This window comes from Engraulis encrasicolus, chromosome 6 (assembly GCF_034702125.1).
Source record: "Engraulis encrasicolus isolate BLACKSEA-1 chromosome 6, IST_EnEncr_1.0, whole genome shotgun sequence".
NCBI lineage: Eukaryota > Metazoa > Chordata > Actinopteri > Clupeiformes > Engraulidae > Engraulis > Engraulis encrasicolus.
In genome coordinates, this window is record NC_085862.1 from 34,805,352 (window position 1) to 34,825,868 (window position 20,517).

Consider the following 20,517-nt stretch of genomic DNA (forward strand, 5'->3'; position numbering starts at 1 on the left):
CATTGATCAGGTATATCAGCTAAGTAGTGATGTCACCTGTTAAATTAGTGTATCTCAACAAGGGCTCTCTAGCCACCCCCCACAGCAGGTGTTGGCAGGCTTGTGATTAGATCCAGGGGGTGTTTGTTCAAAAAAAAAAAAAGTTGAGAACCAGCACTGCAGACCCTTTGGTGGGGTCTCTACTTCCTAAAACCAGGATTGGTATATCAGGCCCACAGGATTTGCCTGAAGAGTAGAAGATAAGAGTGAGACCTTCAGACAGTGGTGTATTCCAGCCAGCGTTCAGTGATGCTGACTTGGGGAGGGGGCGTCATGTTTAAGTGCAGACATTGGCCAGATGTTTCAAGCCAGCCTTTAGAAAGTGTAAACCCTGCCACATGCCTTTCACCCAATCATCTTCTTGAACTTGCTGATCCTCACGGGATCACACACATCATTGATCAGGCAGATAAGAAGACCTATTAACCAATATATTCCCAACATGGGAAAACATGATGGGGTCTCTAGCTTGGAAAGCCAGGATTGACACCAGAGGCCTGTGGGATTTACCTGAACAGGGCTGGACTGGGGGGAGAAATAGGACCCGGGCACTTTTAGCTTAAAGGGGCCCCTCATGACTAGTGGCGCAGAACTGACTCACCGGTGGGCCCGCACCCTCGTGGGCCCCTATTTTCAGAAATGTACGAATATATATATATTTTACGTTACACGAGGGTGCGGGCCCACCGGGAAATGCCCGCTATGCCAGATGCTTAGTCCAGCCCTGTACCTGAACAGTAGAGATGGATGGAATGGGAGTGGCTCTGTCAGACTATGGCATAGGTCAGGGGTCACATAGCAGGGATGTTCAAAGGGATGTAAAGCCAAGCTGGTGCTTGGAAAGATGGCGCTACGTTGACTTTCAGTTTGAGTGAAGGAAGATTTTTCTGTACATTAAGACCAATGGCAAATGTCTATGAATGCCTATGCCTCAATTTTTGCATTCATTCATTCATTAATCATCATTACATCAATGCAAAGTCATTATTGACATTTAGGTCACAGAGTTTATAATTTATGGGAATACTTTTAGAATATGGTGTAGCTATACAGAATATTTATATGAGTGAAAGACCTGAAAGACCATTTCTCTGCCCTAATACTTTCCTGATGTGTACTGAAGTTGACTTGAAAACAAAGACAGCCATGCTGACATGAGAGAGAAACCTGTCACACAACTCAAGCCTGTCACTTTCACAGCTGTCACATTCACTCGTTTGGTAGGCACGTGTGTGTGTGTGTGTGTGTGTGTGTGTGTGTGTGTGTGTGTGTGTGTGTGTGTGTGTGTGTGTGTGTGTGTGTGTGTGTGTGTGTTCACTCTTTGTTGTGCTGTTTGCCACAGGGCTCACTCTGCTATTTCCCTCCCTCTCTTTCTCTCTCTCTCTCCTCTCTCTCTCCCTCCCCTGTGTCTGTGTGTGTGTGTGTGTGTGTCTGCGTGTGTGTGTGTGCGTGTGTGTCTGCGTGTGTGTGTGTGTGTGTGTGTGTGTCTGCGTGTGTGTGTGTGTGTGTGTGTGTCTGCGTGTGTGTGTGTGTGTGTGTGCGTGCGTGCGTGCGTGCGTGCGTGTGTGTGCGTGCGTAGATGCCCAAGGGTTCTGAGGAGAGCTGGGCCAGGAAGCTGTATGACCAGCACACCACCCGCAGCGCTCACTTCCGCAAGCCGCGCATGTCAAACACCGCCTTCATCATCCTACACTTCGCTGACACAGTAAGCTAGACGCGGACACACAAGGCTATGCATGTCCTCAAGCCAGGTAGAGGAACAAAAACAATTCAACACATTGAAAGCAGAAAAGCTATGCTCATGAAGCCAACATATAAATAAACTCGGAGAGAGAACTGATAGCACCATGTAATAACATATGTAGTTATAATGGAATGCAGTGCTCTTAATTGACACCAGCCAACCAACCGACCAAATGCTGGTGAAATGTCAGTTTGGCTGGAAAAAAACAATTTACTAGTCACTTTGACCCATTAGACTCTAGAGAGTTTGTGTCTGGCTAGTAAGATTAACATCAACTAAACCATTTTGGCTGGTAACGAAAAAAGTGAATTTAGAGCCCTGATAGCATATACTCTACATAATACTGTAATGTATTGGACTGGCAATATGTCATTTGGCCTTTTTGGCTTACCATGGCAGTGTTCATTTCATCTGTTCAGGTTCAATATGAATGCGATGGATTTTTAGACAAGAACCGTGACACTGTGTTTGAAGAGCCCATCAACATCATGAAGGCAAGCCAGGTGGGTAGTTCCTGAATCTGAACTGTTACAACATTACAAATTGTTTTTAAAAATCATTATTATTCCATGATTTTATTTTGCATATATTTTTAGTATAGTATTTAGTATAGTAAACTGTATTTTGTTATTCCCCCATTGAATTCCTCCAGTCTGAGCTTGTGGCTGAGCTGTTCCAGCAGGATTCAGCAGGGGGTGCTGCTGCGCTGTCGGTGCCCAATGGTGCCATCCGCTCTGGCAAGAGAGCCCATCGGGAACACAAGCTGACAGTGGGATTTCAGGTGACACCTGCGGTCATCATGAGCCATGACCTATTTATACAGCAGCTTCATTAAGAACGACCTACTCTACTTCTAAGTGTTAATTAAGGTCGATTCATTCATGAAGATGAAGTTAGTTTGCAAAGAGTGGACACTGGACAGTGTGTTGTTGTTTTTAATCTCCCCCAACAGTTTCGGCAGTCGCTTCAGCTTCTAATGGACACTCTGAACAGCACCACTCCTCACTATGTACGCTGTATTAAACCCAATGACCTCAAAGAGCCATTTGTGTGAGTTGAACCTGACCTGTCCATCCCATTTGTGTTTGAAACACAAGTAGCCTAGATTTGGTTTTAGGTTGTTGTTGTTATTCAGTTTACACACTTGTGGTGTAGCCCCATAATGCACGTTGTACCATATGAGGCACGCTGTAATAGCCATTAAAAGGTTAATTACCATAGTACTACTCTACTATGCAGGGCTTGACATTAAGTTTTTCGCTTGCCGGCCACTGTGGCAAGTGGTTTTCCCAAGTCACTAGCCATCCAGCTATTCTACTAGCCAAACTTTCAAAAAAAATTATGATGCTGTACATCTAACCTCAGAAGATGAGGTGCTTAAAGCAAGAAGATGAGTGCATGGGTTTCTACACGGAAATAAAACAAACAAATAAAAACTAAGTAACTGAGCTTTTTCTTGAACTTAAATGCAAACAATTGATACACAAGGGCAAAGTGCAGAATATACGCTATTCTAATGTCTAATACGCTATTCTATATGTCATACCATAGAATAACCTGCCAATAACCTACCAAAGTTTTACCAGCATTTGGCCGGTTGGCAGGTGCCTGTGTCAAGCCCTGCTACTATGACATAACACAGGTCCTTAAGTAATGCAACAAACTTGTCTTAACGGGTTAAGCACATTTGGTTTGTTTTCAGATAAGGGTAGGGGGTTAATGGCTGGGTATAGTACAAGCAAATTGTCTTTTAATAAATTCTTATGTTGTTCATGGTTTATCTTATACCCTGACAGTAGATTGTATACAGTACACGTGTTTACTCACTTACATGTCATATCAGATATATGCATTAAATAAAGAATGATCTGTATGTGTGCTAAATCACCATTATCCCCCCCATTAGTTTTGACCCCAAGAGGGCGGTTCAGCAGCTGCGTGCCTGTGGGGTGCTGGAGACCATCCGCATCAGTGCAGCAGGATACCCATCCAGGTGATGACCGACACCATAGGGGGCACACCTGGAGCAGGAGCACTGGCTCTCAACACATTGTTTCTCACTCTTGAATGAAAATAGGGAATCCTATAGTGTACATCGGGAATGTCAAACTCAGGCCCGGGGGCCAAATTTGGTCCCCAAGATGACTTCAAATGTGTATTACAGTTGGCCCACGTACACCATTAATATATTGAAAATATTACGTTTTTTTGGTTGTCAAGTCACCCCAACGTTCAGCGCGTGCATCCTTACATGCCTCCGATAGAGGCGCGTCTCACTTATCTCAATGGTCTCACTAGATTAGAAAGTGGTGCCCATAGCAACATACCAAGAGCAGTGGTGAATCTACTCCCTCACGAAGCCTTAGATCAACATATTAATAAATTAATACTTAAATGCTGGTAACCGGGTGATCAGCGGAATAGCGGCCTTCGAGGTGTTCCGATATCAAGGGAAAATGGACTTGGTGAAGCGAACAGCCCTTCGGCTGTGCCGTCGGGCTGTTAGAACGCTCCGCCTCGTCCATTATTTCCCTTGATATCGGGACACCTCGTCGGCCGCTATTCCATACATAGAATACAATACCATAAGTATATAAGATGGAAATGGCTATTTGTGTTATTTGCCTAGCTTTAAGTATTACGTGTGTGTGCATTTTTTGAATAAATATTCAAGTCGACCCGCGACTTCATCTCAGATTTAGATTTTGGCCAAGAAACATACAGTATGTTGTATCCAAATCGAAATGTAATGCTGTTCACTCATTACTTACTACACCAGTAAGTCATCATCAGTCAAGTATTGAAAAGACATTCAGACATTATGGCCCTAATTCATAGACTCCTTTTGATGGACACTCAATTCAAGAAACTCAATACAGAGTGTGAATGAACCTACTCACAGAAGCTGATGCATTGAATTAGATTGAATGAGATGAAGTGAAATTGACTTGCATGTAACCCATTCTTCCGTGTGTGTGTGTGTGTGTGTGTGTGTGTGTGTGTGTGTGTGTGTGTGTGTGTGTGTGTGTGTGTGTGTGTTTGTGTGTGTGTGTGTGTGTGTGTGTGTGTGTGTGTGTGTGTGTGTGTGTGTGTGTGTGTGTGTGTGTGTGTGTGTGTGTGTGTGTGTGTGTGTGCATCAGGTGGACCTACGAGGAGTTCTTCAACCGCTACCGGGTGCTGCTGCGCGGCTCCCTGAGCGGCGCCGGCGAGGTCCGTGCCGCCTGCCAGCGGGCCCTGTCCGAGCTCATCCCCGACCCGGAGCAGTACTGCTTCGGTCGCACCAAGGTGTTCTTCCGGGCGGGCCAGGTGGCGGTGCTTGAGAAGCTAAGGGGGGAGAGGCTCCACGCGGCCGGCGTGGTCATCCAGAGCTGGGTCAGGGGCTGGCTGGGTAGGCTCCGCTACCTCCGCCTGCGCTGGGCCACCTTTACCCTGCAGAGATATGCCCGCGGAGGACTGGCTAGAAGGTACGTAGACACAGGAGAGCCATGCTGACGATCCGCTGCGGCTAAGAGGGTACGAGGTCAGAGATATGCATGCAGAGGACTGGCTAGAACGCCCCCTTGACCTCATCAAAAGCCTGCCAACACCCTCCTTTGTATGAAAAAATAAAATAGACTAATGCCCCCAATGGTAACTGAGCAACGTCCCATCTCAGCTGTATCCTTCCCAACGCCCCCTTAGGGCTCCTTAATGCCCCCCTGGGGGGCTGTAGAGCCCCCATTGAGAAACACTTGGCTAGAAGGTACGTAGACACAGGACAGCAGTGGCTAAGAGGGTATGAGGTCAGAGATATGTAGGCTGAGGCCTGTCCAGGAGGTACGTAAGCATCAGGGAGCCATACTGACCGCCCACTGGGGCTAAGAGGTCTGAGATCAGGCAGACGCCCACAGTGGCCTGGCCCAGAGGTAGATGAAGGGGGACTAGCTGACTCATGAAAGTAGAGGTCCTAGAGGGCTCCTAGAGAGGACTCAGGCTTGACTCGGTCTTGACTGCATTTTAAAACCAGTGGTCTCAGTCCTGACGTTATCTTGACCCTTAAAAAAACTCAGTCTTGACTCAACAACATAAACGGTCTCATCCTCATTGCTAGACGGGCAAATAACAAAAATGCAGTTAGTGTTAATGAAGCCTTGCTAGGAGATCCGCCATACACCACCCAGGTACAGGTGCACAAGCAGGGGAGCCATACTGGCTGCCTACGGCGGCTAATGCCGGGGACACACGCGAATCTGGCAAAGCAAAGTGAAAGCCATTCATTCCTATGAGGGAACTGAGGTGGGGCAAAGGCAAGCAAACAGGGGCGGGATGAAGCGAAAATATCCGTCCAGGTTTAATGTTACGTAATTTAGAAGCGCATTTTGCCTGTGGCACCCAATAATCAACAACATAAATATGTCAATTGATTTGATTTGCCGCTTTGACCACTGAGCTGTCCGAATGTAACCCTGAATTTCACCTCTCTTCGCCTGGCTTGTTTTGCCTGTATGTGTCGCCGGGTAAGGCGACATGAGGTCAGAGATGAGGTCAGGCCACAGAGGCCTGTCCAGCCAGGAGGTAGGCAAAAATGGACAACCACACTGTAACATTTTACAGTGTAATTTCAACACGTAGAGAGAAGGAGGACAAAGGTGTTATATGTAACTCTGTAAGTGTTGAATTATTACTGCAAAGATTACTGTGTAGAGAGGGCATGCCACCTGTTTGGTCACAATGGGCTCAGGATTCAAGGGGCCATGGGCTTCACGGATCACATAAAAGACTGTAATATGGTTAGGATTGGGAGGGCCTATACGTTTAAAAATGTTTTTGAATAGTTTTAAATAGTTAAATAGTTTTAACTGATTTTAAAATGTCAGTGTTTGCTCATCAACAGGAACGTACATCACATTTCACAATTAAAACGTGCACAATTGTCAGATGCATTTATTTTACAAGAGGACACAACATGTGATTACTTTGCTTATTATTTACACTGTGAAAAGCATTGAGCAGTGAGGACAGACTCCACGTCATGTTCTGACACAGTGACCCTGTTACAGCCACCACAACATGACCCATCAAGGCAGTGTACTAAAGATCACACCGCATCAACAAACACGTCATCCATACAACTCCTAAACTATTCAGCTCTTCTTATATCTACTCAGCTTTCAAAGCAGCACTTCAGATTTTGCCAGGTCAGTGACTTGCGGTTCTGACCTGGTTGTGTCTTTCTTGCCTGCCAGTATCCATCAGCACTGTTCTCAGGTCAGTCATCCGTGATGTGCAGGGATGCTGACAGAGGAGGACAAAGGGGTCAGTTGTCCGGGCCCAGGGAGAGAGGGGGCCCAGAATTAGGTTCTCATTCCATTGTGTGTATTGTGTGTGGGGCCCATTCAGATGGCTTTGTTCTGGGCCCGGTCGAAGCTGTCAGCGACCTTGGTGATGTCTTGTGTGTTGTGTTATGTGTTGTGTTGTGCTACGTTGCAGACAGGCTCAGAGGTTGCGCTACACACGAGCAGCGCTGGTCATCCAGAAGACGTACCGCATGGTGACGGTGCGGCAGCTCTTCCTGGTGATCCGAGAGGCCACCATCACCATCCAGGCCTACGCCAGGGGCCTATTGGTGCGCAAGAACTACCGCAAGGTACAGCATCCTCACAGGAGTCCTCAGAGGAGAAGTGAAAAACCATAGAAATAAGTTAACACACCACTGAGCCTTTTAAAAAGCTTTGGTAACACTATTTTAATAGGTGGTGGGCCCAGTCTCATATCTTGTCAGTTCGTTGGTGTTAACGAGTGGCAACTTTATTTTTGCTTATATAACCCCCTGACAACCCATTAATCAATATTTTGGCTGTTGCCATCCTCAAAACGTGCACATTGATTTATAAAAATGACAACAAAAACTAGCCGACCGAGTGACGTCACGTCAATGCAAAGTCAACGAGGCAGAATACAGCTAGTGCGTGCATGCTACCCGGAACCGTCAGATTTCATGGCAAAAAGTGACAAGTTGGGGGGTAAGTGGGCTCACTTGTTGTGTACATGCAAAAATATATATTTTTCTCAAACTTTCAGGAGTGCTCTTTTTCGCTGTTAGTGTTCGACTGTCTGACCATCATTGGGCAACGAGAGATAAATGTCAAAAAGATGACAGGTCTGTTCCCTCAAAGCAATAGAGCAATGAGGTGACGGGGGTAGATCAATTCGCCAAAAAACTATGTGTCAGTAAAGAAATGCAAGCTGTGTTGTTTTTTTCCAGTAACAGGAAAATGGTCAGGAATTAAATGCCTACGTTGTTTCAATGATTAGGTGAATTATCTGCCTATGAAAAAAGCCCGATATGCGGATAAATATTCCCTTTTCAACTTTGAGGGGCGGAGACTTCCCATTGACTGTGCATTATGTGACGTCACCCCCAGTCTCTTTTATTTTCGTTATTTTTTAAGATCAACGTGCAACTTTTCAGCGTGGCAACAGCCAGAATATTGCTTTACATATTGTCAGGAGGTCATACTAGAAAAATCAAGTTGCCACTCGAGAGTGAGAACGAAACTCATTTTCTAAAGGAGCTACGAAATCTAGCCCACCGTCTATAATGGTTCACTATTACAGTGGATCTACCACAATAGGTACAGTGTAATAACCAGTACATGATGTAAGTAAAGAATTGTTACATGGTATTACACTGGTATTACATGGTATTAAATAGTGTTACACTGGTTATTACACTGTGCCTAATGTGGTAGATCCACTGTAAAAGTGAACCATTGAAATAAAGTGTTAACAAAGCTTCTTTAAATCCTGCAAAGCTGATAAAGTGACATTAAAGAAATGAAAAGGAATCACATTCTTATTATTCTAATTATTTTAATAGTCATGTATTGAAGAAAGTCAATTAATTTCATTGTACCACGAGGCAGGTATTGTACATTATGTTCCTTCACTGAGAGGACAGAGGGCAAACCCACTGTAAACACAGTCAACACAAACAAACAAACAAACAAGCAAACAAACAAACAAAACCATCTGTGTCCAGTTGCCTAACCGTGTCCGTGTGTGTGTGTGTGTGTTTGTCTCAGCTGCTGGAGGAGCGCGCGGCAGTGTGTGTGCAGGCCTGGGTGCGCGGCTGGCTGCAGCAGCGGGCGTACGGGCGCGTGCGGGCCGCCGTGGTGCTGATGCAGTGCTGCATGCGCCGGCGGATGGCCCGCAGGGAGCTGCAGAAACTGAGGGCAGAGGCCCGCTCCGTGGAGAAGTTCCGAGAGCTCAACAAGGGCATGGAGGTCAAGCTGATGCAGCTGCAGCTCCGTGCTGACCAGCAGGTGAGGGGGAAGAGGGGAGGAGGAGGAGGAGGAGGAGGGAGAGTGGAGGAGGGGAGGGAGAGGGAGAGGGAGAGGGGAGGAGAGGGGGAGAACAGGGGAGGGAGAGGGAGAGGAGGAGGACGGGGGAGAACAGGGGAGGGAGAAGTGGAGTACAGGGGAGGGAGAAGGGGAGGTGGAGGGGAAGAATAGGGGAGGGGAAGGGGGTAGGACACGGGAGGGAGAAGGGGAGGAGGAGGGGGAGAATTGGGGAGGGAGAAGGGGAGGACATGGGAGGCATCTGGGGAGGGGAGATGGGGAAGTAAGGGGTGTGGTGGTGATGGGGATGGGGATGCACTGAGATGTGTGGTGGGGAGGCATGAGGAATGGGACTGGGATAGGGTGAGGTGGGATGGGGTGGTGAAAGGAATAATATAGTGGAAAGGAATGCAGGTGGAGGTGGAGTGGAATGGAAAGATGGGATTCAATGGGAATGAGATGGCAATGGAATGGGAATGGGGTGAAATCTCGGAGTACACACCTGAGGATGAAATGCACTGATTTGTTTATGCACACATACTGTATTTGTGTGTGAATATATTGATTAGATTATTTGTGTACATATTTGTGTTTATTTACAGCAGTATATGAGTGTGCAAGTGTGTGTATCTAGACACGGACGAGTGTGAGCTTTACAGAGACTGCAGCCGGACCACATGTACTGTATATTTACAGTGTGTGTGTGTGTGTGTGTGTGTGTGTGTGTGTGTGTGTGTGTGTGTGTGTGTGTGTGTGTGTGAGTCTTCTAGAGAGTGTGAGCCTGAGAGAGACGCTGCAGTCTGAGCAAATGTGTACCGTATATTTAGTATCTATGTGTGTATACTGTGTGTGTGTGTGTATGTGTGTGTGTGTGTGTGTGTGTGTGTGTGTGTGTGTGTGTGTGTGTGTGTGTGTGTGTGTGTGTGTGTGTGTGTGTGTGTGTGTGTGTGTGTGTGTGTGTGTCTAGACGCGGGAGAGCGTGAGCCTGAGAGACACTCTGCAGTCGGAGCGCGAGGCCCACCGTGTTGAGCTGGAGCAGCTGCGCTCGTCTCTGCGGCGCATGGAGACCCAGCTGCAGGAGCAGCCTCAGAGGACACGCAAGACCTCCGAGAGGGAGGAGGAGGAGAGAAGGAAGAAGGACGAGAAGACGGCCAACGACATCCTCCAGCTCACACAGGTCATCAAGCGCCCGTTTGAAAGTCAACGTCAGAGCACTGCTGTCAATTTTTTCACATGTATGAGTCTTAAAGCGATACTGTACCATACCTGCTCATTTTACACCTCCCTTTGAGTTTTTTTTTTAACTTCTTTTTATTTTTCATTTACAAACTGCAGTCATACAAAACAATTTCACAAATTCAAACAAGGAATAGAAAAGAAAAAAAAATACTATATTAAATGAAAATGTAAAACAACTCTCGTCCATCTCCAAACAAACCTTTGAGTTTTTTTTAAACCTATTTTTTGGGCTTTTTGCCTTTATTTTTGACAGGACAGTAGAGGAGAGACAGAAAATGAGTGGGGAGAGAGAGACAGGGAAGGATCTCTCTCCCCACTTGACCGGGGCCAGAATCGAACCCGGGTCGCCAACGTAGTAACCCAGTGGCCTACCGCTAGGCCACGGAAAGGCCCTCCCCTTGAGTTTTAAGGTTTACGTTTCTCCTGTACTTCCAGCCATTCCCTGGCAGTGCAAATATTACCTCCAAGTTAGCAATTATCATTGAATCTTATTGGTCCAGCTAACTGCTAGAGAAGTGAAGGAAAGGTGTAAAATGAGTTTATTTTCGCAAATGGTACAGCATTGCTTTAAGACTAGTATTGTTTTGTGTAATATTGGGTGGCTTGTCCTGTTTTGTCTTGGTTTGCGAGCCATACCTACCAGGACCATATGTAGATCTGATCTTTTAAGTCAAATACAAATTAATATAGCACCTTTATCATGCTTGTCTTGCAACGTGTGTAGATGTTGAAATGGGGAAACAACAATGCTTGGTACATATGTAACACCTTCACCTTCTGCTGTGTGCTGTGTAGGAGATTGATGCCCTGAAGACTGAGAGAGATGGCCTGCTGAAGGATAAGGAGGAACTCTCCACACGACTGGAGGAGCAGGAGAGAGAACAGGCAGGTCAGTCCATCTCACACACCAACAGTCTGCAAACAACAGACAGTATGCAGTTGATTTGCTGATGCTATGTTCCTGTACGTATGTCTGTGTATAAATGGGCTGACTCTGCACCACCTGCACCATATGCAAAAAGCCACCATATGCAAATATGGGTAACACTGTCTTTTACTGTACAGTAATGACTAGGCAAGGCAAGGCAAGTTTATTTATATAGCGCATTTCATACACAGGTGCAACTCAATGTGCTTCACAAAGTTAACAAATGTAAATGAAAGGAAACAGGGAAGAAAGAAGGAAATGAATTAGAGTAAAAAAAAAAACATTTAAAACATTAAGATAAAACATAAGGTAAAAATAATAATAAAATAAAACATAAAACCTTGAAAAACATACAAATAATAATAATAAATAGTAATGACTATGCACTCTCTGGGCAGCAACGGGGTAACAGAGAGACGTTACATGGTATCTAACGGGTGAAAAGGGGGTAATTACAAAGTAAATACTATGTAACACGCACATCTCAGCAATTGCTATGAAGCTACTGTGTATTTTCTGGGTAACAACAGGGTAACAGAGAGAAGTTACCTGTTAGATACCATCTAGCCTTACTCTGTTACCCTGTTATTATCTAGAAAATAATTTATTTTCTTGGCAATTACATGGTACACCTTGTTATTGCCCCCTTTTTACTCATTAGATACCATGTAACTTCTCTGTTACCCTGTTACCCAGAAAGTACACAGTAATTACATACGGTATTGTACCATAAATATGTATGCGGTGCATATGGCGTTTATGTGTGTGATGTATGCATAAGGTGTAAGACTAAGTTCACACTTTTCTCCTAAAAAATCTTCATATTGTACTTTAAAATATACATCAACTCAGTGATTAACATTGAGAAGAGAGGTAAATTCTTATTTCTATTTAACAAATCATTTCACAAAAAAATAGTGTGAAGATGATTGAAAAATAAAGAAATTTAGATTTTGGTGGGCTTAATTGGTACGCTTCCCCTATTAACCTGTGTGACATGTTCATTTACCTTATGTGTGCTGCTGTGTGATATTTGTGCATGTATAGACTGTGTGTGTGTATGTCAGACTGTATGCAGCGTGCGGTGTCCCAGGCTGGGGCGGATGTTCAGGCGGAGCTGGAGGAGGAGAGGAGGCGCTACCAGGGCCTGCTGAGGGAGTTCACCCGGCTGGAGCAGCGCTACGACAACCTGCGGGACATGAGCCTCCTCAGCGAGGTACACACCACAACACACCACACATTACATTACATTACATTGCATTTGGCAGACGCTTTATAACCAAAGCGACTTTCAAAAGTGGACATAATCAAGCCAACATCACAAGCAAATACAAAGTGCACATGAAATATACAGAACAAGTGCAGTTGCAAAGAGGGGTTAGTTTTTTTAGTTTATTTTTTTTAGAGTACACACACAGCACACACACAGACACATACACACACACATAAAATAAACTAAAATAAACATCATGTCAAGAGTCTGCCCCTTGGGCTAGGCCAGCTCAAGCATTAGGCTAGTAGATACTCAGCATCACCACCGAACAAGCCCTATACAGCACATATACACATAATACGACATACAGTATATTACTCATATTATAATTGGGGCAGCGCTACTACAACCTCAAAGAAATGAGGTACACACAACGCCACATAACCTCAGCCTCATCACTGAACAAGCCAAATATACAGTTGTGCTCATATGTTTACATACCCCAGCGGAATAAACGCTTTCTTCGCGATTTCTCACAAAATATGAAGGATTACACAAAACCTTTTTTTTCACTCATTGCTAGTGACTAGCTTAAGATATTTATTAGCAATATTCTGTGTTTACTCTTTCAAAAGCATGATCACAACCCAAACTACCCAAATGACCCTGTTCAAAAGTTTACATACCCTAGTTGCTAATGCTGAATATGGCCCTGTTTAACATCAGGGACCGCTCTAAATTGTTTGTGGTAGTTGTGGATAAGGCTCTTAATGTTCTCAGATGACAGAACAGCACATTCTTCCTGGCAGAATGGTTGTTTCCTATAATATTTTTGGGTGTCTTGCTGGAACCTCACATTTGAGGTTTCCCCTGAATGGCTCAATGATGTTGAAATCAGGAGAGTGAGACGGTCGCTCAAAAACTTCATTTTATTCTTTCTGAAGCTAGTGACGGGTTGATTTGGCTTTCTGTGTTGAAATATTGTCATGTTGGCATGTCCAAACAATGGACCATGTGCAGTTTCAAGGCTGATGTGTGTCAAGTTTCCTCCAGTATTTTTCACAAGGCAATGTATTCATCATTCTGCGAGATCAAAAGTATAATGCATTTGTAACTCAAATGTCCCCATGAAATCAGTGGTCCATGACCATGTTTCACAGAAGGGTATGGTGTAACTTTCATCATAGGCTCCATTGACTGTTGTCCAAATGGTACTGTTAATAGTGGCCTAAAAAAGTTCCATATTGATCTCATTTTTCCAAATGACTTTGTCACAGGCATTTTGATGCTTCTCACTGTGCTATTTGGTGTATCATATGCAAAATAACATGTTTGCATTTTTGTGGTAATGGCTTTCTCCTGGCAACCCCCAACAGCCCATCTTTCCTCAAGTGCCAACATTTTTTCATGTTGTTCTATATTTCACCTGAAGTTATTTTTTGGTTGTCCTATGCCTCCTGAACAATTTCCCTTGCAATGATCATTGCAATGCAATGATTCCCTTGCCCATTGGCTTGATTCCAACCAAACTCCTCATATTGCATTTCTGAATTGAAATGCCAACGGTGCCAACATGACAATATTTCGACACAGAAAGCCAAATCAACCCGTCATTAGCTTCAGAAAGAATAAAATGAAGGTTTTTGAGCGACCATCTCACTCTCCTGATCTCAACATCATTGAGCCACTCGGGGGAAACCTCAAATGTGAGGTTCCAGCAAGACACCCAAAGATATTATAGGAAACAACCATTCTGCCAGGAAGAATGTGCTGTTTTGTCATCTGAGAACATTAAGAGCCTTATCCACAACTACCACAAACAATTTAGAGCGGTCCCTGATGTTAAACAGGGCCATATTCAGCATCAGAAACTAAGGTATGTAAACTTTTGAACAGGGTCATTTGGGTAGTTTGGGTTGTGATCATGCTTTTGAAAGAGTAAACACAGAATATTGCTAATAAATATCTTAAGCCAGTCACTAGCCATGAGTGAAAAAAAAGGTTTTGTGTAATCCTTCATATTTTGTGAGAAATCGCAGAGAAAGCGTTTATTCTGCTGGGGTATGTAAACATATGAGCACCACTGTAGTACTTATTACACATATAATAGTTGGTGTAGCGCTACGACAACCTCTGAGATGTAAGCCTCCGCACTGAGGTAAACACCACACACAACCTCAGAAGTGATCAAGCCACATATGCGTGTTACACATTGTAGCAAAGGGAAGTAGAGTCGCCCTAATGCCGTGGGCCTACAGTTCCCCACCACACTGATATTTCTTGTTATTGGAACAGAGCTTAATCTCATTTGAAATGGCCTGAGATGCAGAGAAGATCTCTCTCTCTCTCTCTCTCTCTCTCTCTCTCTCACACACACACACACTCACACACACACACACACACACATACACACGCACGCACGCACGCACGCACGCACGCACGCACGCACACACACACACACACACACACACACACACACACACACACACACACACACACACACACACACACACACACACACACACACACACATTCTCACACACACACACTTTGTACACAGACTTTATATCCAGGATGACTAACCCCTTCCTCCTGTCCTCCTGATCTCCATGGCAGCGTCCGAGGGGCCACAGGAGGACCGACTCCACCCAGAGCATCTCGCTGGAGCCTCCTCCTCCTCCGTCCCTCTCCCCCGTCACCTCCTCCTTCTCCGGCTCGCCAGCCTTCCCCTCCTCCCCTGAGGAGGTGCGGAGGGTCAGCGTGACCTCGCCCACCCCCACCCCACTCATCCACATCCCATCCCACACACACACACCTCCACCCACCCCCAGCTGGAGACCCCTCAGCCCGGACGCGGGCTCCCTGGTACGTCTGCTAAGGGTTTCCTTTCTATGTGGAAACTTCTTTAATTAACTCTCGAGGGGGATGGTAGAGGTGTGTGTATGTGTGTGTGTGTGTGTGTGTGTGTGTGTGTGTGTGTGTGTGTGTGTGTGTGTGTGTGTGTGTGTGTGTGTGTGTGTGTGTGTGTGGCAGTGTGTGTGTGTGTGTGTGTGAATGTTGTGAGGAATCCCAGCTTCATCCCCTGCTCCTCAGGCTGCTTATATACTGCACAGGAAGTCGACTGCTATGCAAAACAACAACACAAACAAGGAAGGAGAAAAAAGTGAATTGTGAAAAAATAAAACAATAGCCTTGTTCTAAAATGTGGTACCAAGGGACTTTAATGAGAGGCTTGTAATAGCTAGTAGGTGATAGCTGAGTGTTGTGACGTATCACTGTGACTTACATTTGTGTTCAAGGGAATCTAATTAACACTTGCTTGCTAATTAACACTTATTCGCTCTTGGCGGAAACCAAGTATGTGGATATCTTTAAACACTGATATTTTATTTCAATCCTTTTTTATGACGACACGACATGTGGATAAAAATTAAAAAATGCCATTGTGACAGGTGTGTCTTAAGCCCTTGAAAGGGATATTTTTAAAGCATGGTTTGAAAAGGTGATTCTAAAACTGATGCATTTCCAAAAAATATCCATATATGGTGCATCTTGGTGCACAATGCACACTCAGGCTTCAGGGAGGTCATCCAAGGGAAGTCTTCTGGGAAGGGAAGTCTTCTGCATCACAGAGAGCCGTACAATCAGAGTTGCCACAAACAAAAAGTGTTACCTCAAGTTGGCGTAAAGTTGCTACCTTGTCTGAATGTATGCTCATAAGTGTACATTGTGGAGTGAAATATTAAAACATGTTTATGTGCTACATTCTGAGGTAGAAAATCTAGATTGAGTAAAAAAGTAAAAGTCCTGCTTATTCCTTCTGCCTATGTTCTCACGTCCTCAATTAGCTCATCGACCTGACTTAAGGGAGTGTGTTGATTAGGATCAGCTGGTTCATTAGTTGTCTGAAGCGAATACTGTATGTGGCAGGGTTTTGACTGTCTTGTGTTTTGGTTCAGAGTGCGCTGATGGAGGAGGTGGGTGTGGCCAAGGATGCGGGTGATAAGATGCGTGGCGAGGACCTCAAGCACGCCTATGATGCAGTGCGCGTAGCCAACAAGTAAGTTTGGAGTTATTCCGTACCACATGCATATGCAGCAAGTAAGTCTTGGACTCCCACTGGCTACATGCATACTTACTGTACATAAGTGAACCCCTTACCGCAGGACCTCTGTTATAACCTCATTGTCACCAAAATGGTCTATCTGAAAGATCTGCTGTGTTGTCCACAGGCGTTGAAAATAAATGTAAATTCATGGTGTAAGTACAACACTAGCACATATTATATAGCTGTTATACCATTTACTCCTTCATACCTAATGCAGTACCTAAACTGTCTTGTTACTGAAAAACACCAAAAACAAGAACCCACCACAAATTTGATCCAGTGCAGAGTCAGCTGATCGTAAGACAAGTCCACAGGTCTACATGTTACTCAGATAAGTTACCTGCGTTGTAAGGAAACTGTTTCTTTTTTTACTTTTTCTTTTGACACCTGTGGTGTTGTTATGGCCAGGCTGCTGGAGGAGCAGGTGATGGGCCAGCGGTGGCAGTGGGAGAGGGAGCAGGCAGCCCTGAGGGAGCAGCTGGAGGGCCTGCAGAGGACCAGAGCCGCCCCGGGGGACACCACCAGCCACCAGCTGCAGGTATACACTCTCACCTGAACGTCAGGCTTCACCAGAAGACTGGCTTAGCTTGTCAAAAGTGACATTTAAAAAAAGGTTTGCTCGCTCGGATTTTATCTTTTAAAGGGACAGTTTGGTCAATTTCAACATGCAGTTGTATTGCTCACGCTACCCTTGACTTGTCAGTACCTGGTGATGCCACATTTTTCGGCTCAGCCCTTTCCGAGATATGAGCAATTCTAATGGGGGCAGCGTTTGTTTACATTTTAAAAAAATGAAACATAGGCCAACTCCAAATATTTTCCCAGAAAGTACCGCTGTTTGCTAGTTGTCTGCTGATGTTTTATAACCTTTTGGATGTTTTTGGAAATAAATGAAAATGTTTTTTGAAATGTAAACAAAGCGCTGCCCCCATTACAATGACCAGGATCTCGGAAACGGCTGAAGAAGAAGAAAAAAAAAATCTCAGGCACTGACAAGTCCAGGGTAGTGTGAGCATTACAACTGCATGTTGAAATTGACCAAACTGTCCCTTTAAGTTCTTTTTTTTCTTTTTACTTTTTACTCATGCAGTGGCATGATGGTATTTCAACCTTGCAGTCTTCCTCAGATTCACCAGACTAGAACATGAAATGTATACAGTGCATAGGTTTGTTGTGTACAAACATTACTGTCTATACATGCAGCTGAGGATCCCTCTGCAACCTCTAATTGTTTGGAAACTGCTGTCACTCAAAAAATGTGCTCACATGATTGGCTGCTTAGCATCTTGCCCCTCCACACAGCGCAAATGTTTGTAAACAGGAAACCTGCCTGTCTCGGCACGCAGGGACAGTTTATGATTCCACGGACCCCTGGGCCAGACAAGAAGAACACCCCCCTCCATGGTTGTATACAAAATGATTCAGGGTTTTTGGCCACATGTGAGCGTCTAGGTTGTTTGGGATTTAGGGGCTCGCCCCTCGTGAAATTACTTGTTAAAGGTGCGATTTGAACACAATGAGAAAGAAAATATTGAAGCTTGGATTTCAGGACCTCCTTGATTCTTGGGCCCTTGGGCCTGGGCCTGGTAGGCCCTTACATTAATCTGTCCTTCAGGGATTGCACCATAGACACAGTGTGCGTGTGCGTGTTCGTGTGTGTGTGTAGGAGCTGCAGGAGCAGGTGGAGGTGCGTGAGCTGGAGTGCTGTCGCCTGAGGAAGGAGCTGGCAGATCTGAGGGGAGTGGCAGCTCTCAGGAGAGTCCTCTCTTTCACAGGTGTGTGTGTGTGTGTGTGTGTGTGTGTGTGTGTGTGTGTGTGTGTGTGTGTGTGTGTGTGTGTGTGTGTGTGTGTGTGTGTGTGTGTGTGTGTGTGTGTGTGTGTGTGTGTGTGTGTGAGAGAGAGAGAGAGAGAGAGAGAGAGAGAGAGAGAGAGAGAGAGAGAGAGAGAGAGAGAGAGAGAGAGAGAGAGAGAGAGAGAGAGAGAGAGAGAGAGAGACGGTGCGTGTGTGTGTGTGTGCATGCTTGTAGAGACATAGCATCACTCACTTCACTCACAATAAATTTCCGACTGCTGTTCAGTGACAGCCCATTACTGTCTACATGACAGATCTCTCTCCCTCCTCTCCCCCTCTTCTACCCCCTCTCACTCTCTCCCTCTCGCCCTCTCACTCTCTCCCTCCTCTCCCCCATCTCCTCTCCCCCTCTTCTACCCCCTCTCACTCTCTCCCTCTCGCCCTCCTCTCCCCTATCTCCTCTAACCATCTCTCTCTCTCCTCTCCCCCCTCTCCCTCTTCTCTCTCCTCCCTCTCCCCCTCCTGGTACTCTCTTGGTCCTCTTCCTATTTGCTGCCATCTCTCTCTTCTCTTGATTTGTTTGTGTCTGTGCAATGAGGGCTAAACATTGCTAAAAATATGGCCTTGTTACAAGTCGATTGGATATGATCTTTTTGAAACTCTCTCTCTCTCTCTGTCTCTCTCAGGTCCCAGTGTGAGCTCTTCAGCAAGTGTGAATGTAAGCCGTAGCACCTCTCTGAGGAGGGTAGGGAGTAGTGCAAACCTGCTGGAGTGCAGGAAGAGGGACGAGGCTAAGCTTATCAAGAACCTCATTACGGGTATGTATGCGCCCACAGCAGCTCAGAGGGTGATGGAGCTGTACAGGGACACATACTATACATTAGAGGTTCCACCGCACTAACTAAACTGCCACGCTATTTTTCTGTGTATCCTCTTTCACAACCATAGTGTAGGTCTTGTAGTCAGTGCCCCACTGTGATATATGAAATAATAACTTACTGATTATAGCGGTAATGTTCAGAGATGCAATAGATTATTATAATGCAATTCTTAACTAATGGGAATATTGTTAAGCTTATTTTGGGTTTATTTTGGTCTACATCAGTTATTTAATTCATTTAGATATCTTGTCTTGCTGTGCTTTTCCTGCCAACCTGCCACGGCCCCCATAGCACCCCCTGCAGCCCCCCAGAGTTCCCCCTGCAGCCCCCATAGCATCCCCTGCAGCCCCCCAGAGCTCCCCGGCTCTAGATTCACTCAAAAGAAGAAAAAGAATGACTTCTTGCTCTTTCATTGTTCAGAAAATGTTGAGAATGACTTCTATTATGACTCTGAGCACCTATGCAGTAGACTACCACTTCAGAAACTCAATGTTCTCTCTCGTCTCTGGACACTGGAGCTTTTGTGCTTTGATGTAATAGTCTTCTAACTGTGGGAACACGCTGCCCGTGGCAAAAGCGGCAAAGGTGGCGGTGGCGAGCTATGACACAGTTTGGTGACAGCCAACAGAATGTCTGTATTTTCTAAACATAAGCTTCGTTTAGCTGCCCCCCGTCCTGATCGAATATTAGGTCAAATCCTTGGCCATTTATTTTGTTCTTTCCAGCAGGATTCTTCAGCTTCTTTAAAGGGACACTGTGTGAGATTTTTAGTTATTTATTTCCAGAATTCATGCTGCCCATTCACTAATGTTACATTTTTTCATAAATACTTAACACCACCATCAAATTCTAAGTATTCATTATGACTGGAAAAATTGCACTTTTCGTACATGAAAAGGGGGATCTTCCTTATGGTCCGCCATTTTGAATTTCAAAAAATAGGACCATACTAGAAAATATTTGTTTATTACTTTGTAAACTTTCATGTAAAGATCAAATTTGGCAATAGGGAGCCTGGTTTCATTGAGCAGCATAGTTAGGCCTACAGTACCCTTTTTGACCATTTCCTACACAGTGTCCCTTTAACGCTTTTACCTGCAATATGTTTGTACAGTAACTCTCTGGTATAACCGTTTTCAATGTCCAAATAATGCCAAGCAAGATCACAGAAGAGCTGATGCCTCGTGTCACAGGAAGAAGCCTCTGCATCAGTGTAAAGATGTGATGATATAGTGTATGTCAGCAGCTGACATC

General features: G+C 45.0%; 1 protein-coding gene across 1 annotated transcript in view; it reads left to right on the forward strand.

The window, feature by feature from the left end:
• Window positions 1-20,517, forward strand: part of si:dkey-110c1.10 (unconventional myosin-Va) — a 40,907-nt gene that overhangs the window by 13,038 nt on the left and 7,352 nt on the right. The window contains exons 13-28 of the mRNA XM_063202060.1: window positions 1,619-1,744; window positions 2,203-2,286; window positions 2,436-2,564; window positions 2,736-2,833; window positions 3,690-3,776; window positions 4,924-5,247; window positions 7,253-7,409; window positions 8,848-9,087; window positions 10,070-10,279; window positions 11,137-11,230; window positions 12,337-12,485; window positions 15,099-15,347; window positions 16,442-16,542; window positions 16,999-17,128; window positions 18,257-18,365; window positions 19,069-19,200. Of these exons, the coding sequence (XP_063058130.1) occupies window positions 1,619-1,744; window positions 2,203-2,286; window positions 2,436-2,564; window positions 2,736-2,833; window positions 3,690-3,776; window positions 4,924-5,247; window positions 7,253-7,409; window positions 8,848-9,087; window positions 10,070-10,279; window positions 11,137-11,230; window positions 12,337-12,485; window positions 15,099-15,347; window positions 16,442-16,542; window positions 16,999-17,128; window positions 18,257-18,365; window positions 19,069-19,200 (2,419 nt within the window). The remainder of the gene's footprint in view (window positions 1-1,618; window positions 1,745-2,202; window positions 2,287-2,435; window positions 2,565-2,735; window positions 2,834-3,689; window positions 3,777-4,923; window positions 5,248-7,252; window positions 7,410-8,847; window positions 9,088-10,069; window positions 10,280-11,136; window positions 11,231-12,336; window positions 12,486-15,098; window positions 15,348-16,441; window positions 16,543-16,998; window positions 17,129-18,256; window positions 18,366-19,068; window positions 19,201-20,517) is intronic.